General features: G+C 39.7%; 1 protein-coding gene across 1 annotated transcript; it reads right to left on the bottom strand.

Annotated features, from left to right (window-relative positions):
* Positions 1 to 764: 764 nt before the first annotated feature.
* On the bottom strand, positions 765 to 1,706 carry LOC110306121 (olfactory receptor 1A1-like). The gene has a single exon (XM_021178320.2). It carries the CDS (start codon positions 1,704 to 1,706, stop codon positions 765 to 767), a length of 942 nt encoding a protein of 313 aa, XP_021033979.1.
* Between the last annotated feature and the right edge of the window lie 1,457 nt (positions 1,707 to 3,163).

Below are 3,163 nucleotides of genomic sequence, written 5' to 3'. Positions count from 1 at the left end.
TCAAAACTTCCAATAAAATAATCAAAACACATAATAGTTATTTAAAAATCAATATATCCGATTAGTGTCATTTATTCAATTTTATGGAATTTTTCACTCTAAAATAAATACTTTAGAGGTATATTGAATGTGAAGTAGGCAGAAAAACACTTACACAGGTTAGGTTCTTCAAAGATTTATTTAGATAGGCAAATAATGCCTGGTCTAGTTATCTCTAACCATAATCACAAACTAGTATTTTCATCCACTTTTTTCACATTTATTAAGTGTTATTGATGAACTTAATAAATGCAATTATGTCCAAAATTGAAGAGAAATGCAATATGTAGTCACATGAGCCTTACCCATACATGATTATAAGCCTGGCAGAGTGATCAAACATAGTAAATAAAATGCTCATGCAAACAGTAATCTAGTCTTTAAAGCATGAGCTACTGTGAGCACATCCTGTGACATGGGTAAAACAGATATCAGTCCAAGCTTCTACATGATGAAATCAACACTTAGACTCCCAACTTCACTCTGCTTGTCAGTCTGCCTGTGGGAACTAAATCCACAGCTGTGTGCTGTACTCTGACCATGGGAGCAAAAATGTGTGTTGAAATCAGTAGAGTACATAAGTTACCTCCATAAACCATCAGAAGGCTCCCAAGGAAAGGGATTTCAAGCTGGAAAGATGACAAGCAGCTCCTTGCAGGAGTGACGTTGAAGCTGAGTTTCCTAGTGCTTCTGGCTTGGAACCACAGTATCAGCTCGGCATGGTTTCACATGAGGGAAGAAGAGGAAGAGTGGCAGTGGAAGAGTTTCTTGATAGCAGCCTTCATGTCCCGGTTCCTCAGGCTGTAGATGAAAGGGTTCAGCATTGGGGTCACTGCCGTGTACATCACAGTTATCAATGCGTGCTTCAGACTGTAACTGGTCAGGGGCCGGAAATACATGCCCATGACTGTCCCATAATACAAGGACACCACTGTCAGGTGAGAGCCACAGGTGGACAAGGCCTTCAGGAAGCCCTTGGTGGATGGAACCCGCAAGACTGTGGAAAAGACCCGGACATAGGAGATGATGATGCACAGCAGTGGCACAGAGAAGACCCCCACCCCAAGGTACATCATCTTCACATTGAAGCGGATGTCAGAACAGGACAGCTGGAGCAAAGGTGTAATGTCACAGTAGAAGTTGGCCACATCCTTATTGCGACAGAAGGACAATCTAGCTGTGAGTAGGGTGTGGGGCAGTGCATTGGCATTTGCAATCACCCAGGACCCAGCTACCAGCAGGACACAAAGTTGTGGACTCATAATTGTTGCATAATGAAGCGGGCGACTGATAGCCACAGCTCGGTCATATGCCATTGCAGCTAGTATATAACTGTCTGTATTTGCCAAGCCTATCATGAAGTACATCTGTGCCATACATCCTCCAAATGAGATGGCCTTGCTACCTAGGAGATGGTTGGCCAGCATCTTGGGGATAGTTACAGAAGAGAAGAAGATGTCAACAAGGGAGAGGTTGGCCAGGAAAAAGTACATAGGGTTATGGAGGCGAGTGTCAGAGTGAATAGCTAGGATGATGAGCATGTTCCCAAACACTGTGATGGGGTAAATGAACAGGAAGAGGATGAAGAAGAAATATTCCTGCTCCCGCTGCCTTGTAACTCCCAGGAGAGTGAAATCTGTAGTAGAAGACTCGTTTTCTTCTCTCATGGCTCCTTCAACATGAAATCAGACATGAACCCAGAACCTTAGTGCGATTATTATCTATAGGTTGCCAGTCCCCCCAATCTAAAAGGTGACTCTCTCTACACATGAGTCCATAAAAATTTAGTCACATATTTGGAGAAATCCCTATTGATCAGTGGTACAGATGGTCATTTATCTGTCAAAACTAATCAAGTTTACAAAATAAGGGCTCTGTAAGCAACAATATTCATTTTCCCTACAAAAATGCCATTTAATATTTCATTATTTCATTCTTAAAGTTTACATTGCATGATCTTGATTCATAGTTTGACCTCAAAGAAAAATCACAAACAAGGGACAGTTATGACTAATTATTGTTTGTTCAACATGTAGGGCATAGACTCTTCTCCTAAAAGACTTACAGTTTCAGGGAGAAACCAAGATCACACTTGTCTCACTAGCCATCATATGGAAATCAGCCTTTTGAAATACTCTATCATGTACTACAATTCCAAGTCCTCTAGGAAAAACTAACCTAGAATTTGTCATTGTTTCTTTAACCAAACCCAAAGTTATCTCATAGTATATAGAGTGTACACAGTGGAATGGGAAGACTGTAAGTCATAAGGATCACTGAATTCAAGTCCTACTAACTAAAGACCAGTGAATGTTCCTCCCAGGTGTCCCATTCACAAAGTAGACATTTTCTGTCTTCTTCTGGTTTCCCTTTGGTAGCCTTTCAATTACACACAACATTGTACTTTCTCTCTTCTCTTCCTATTATTTATTTTGCTACCACCACTAGTTCATAAACTCTCCACTCTATTTCTGTAGTCTCAATTGTCTTATAACATAAACAATAGGCTACAAAACCATCATGGTTTTCTACTGGTAATGTTGTAATATTTCTTTAACTTATTCACCAGTCTCTTCCAATTTCCCTTATCTTTTGCTCTCAGACATTAATTATAGCAGAGACTACTAGCTACTTGGTGATATTCATGCTATCCTCTTCTTAACAACTTTAACTACATTTACTCATCTCCTTTGCAGTGAGTTGCAGTGAGGTGCAGTCATGTGACAGAGTTCTAGCAAATCTTACTATGTGTTCTACTTGGGAGCTTTCATCACACTACAGTACTAATAGTTTGAAAATATTGAAGAAGTTAAAGAGATGATACTGTTACATAATGAGATTATCCGATGTCAAAGGGAGAGAGAGGAAGAGAGAGGGAGAGGGAGGGAGATGCACAAACCTGCTTGGGCTACACAATAAGAAAACAAATAAAACAGAAAAAAATGGAACAAATAGGGAATAATATTCTAGCCACCAAACACATATGGATCTTTGTTGTGGTGATTTCTGGATGTTCTTACATTTTAACATCAGCTATATAATAATAAATAGGATTTAAAATAAGGATATTACCTGTTGATGATGATTTAATTCAGAGAATGGCCATGGAGCTGGTGGCTCAAGC

This window comes from Mus caroli, unplaced genomic scaffold (genome assembly GCF_978045245.1).
Source record: "Mus caroli unplaced genomic scaffold, Mus_caroli_1 scaffold_13, whole genome shotgun sequence".
Taxonomy (NCBI): Eukaryota; Metazoa; Chordata; class Mammalia; order Rodentia; family Muridae; genus Mus; species Mus caroli.
Note: the sequence above shows the minus strand (reverse complement) of the source record. Positions and strands in the feature narration are given on the sequence as shown.

Bases quoted from the DNA above. Each gene is read 5' to 3' on its own strand.
- LOC110306121 (XM_021178320.2), bottom strand. From the start codon at position 1,706: ATGAGAGAAGAAAACGAGTCTTCTACTACAGATTTCACTCTCCTGGGA.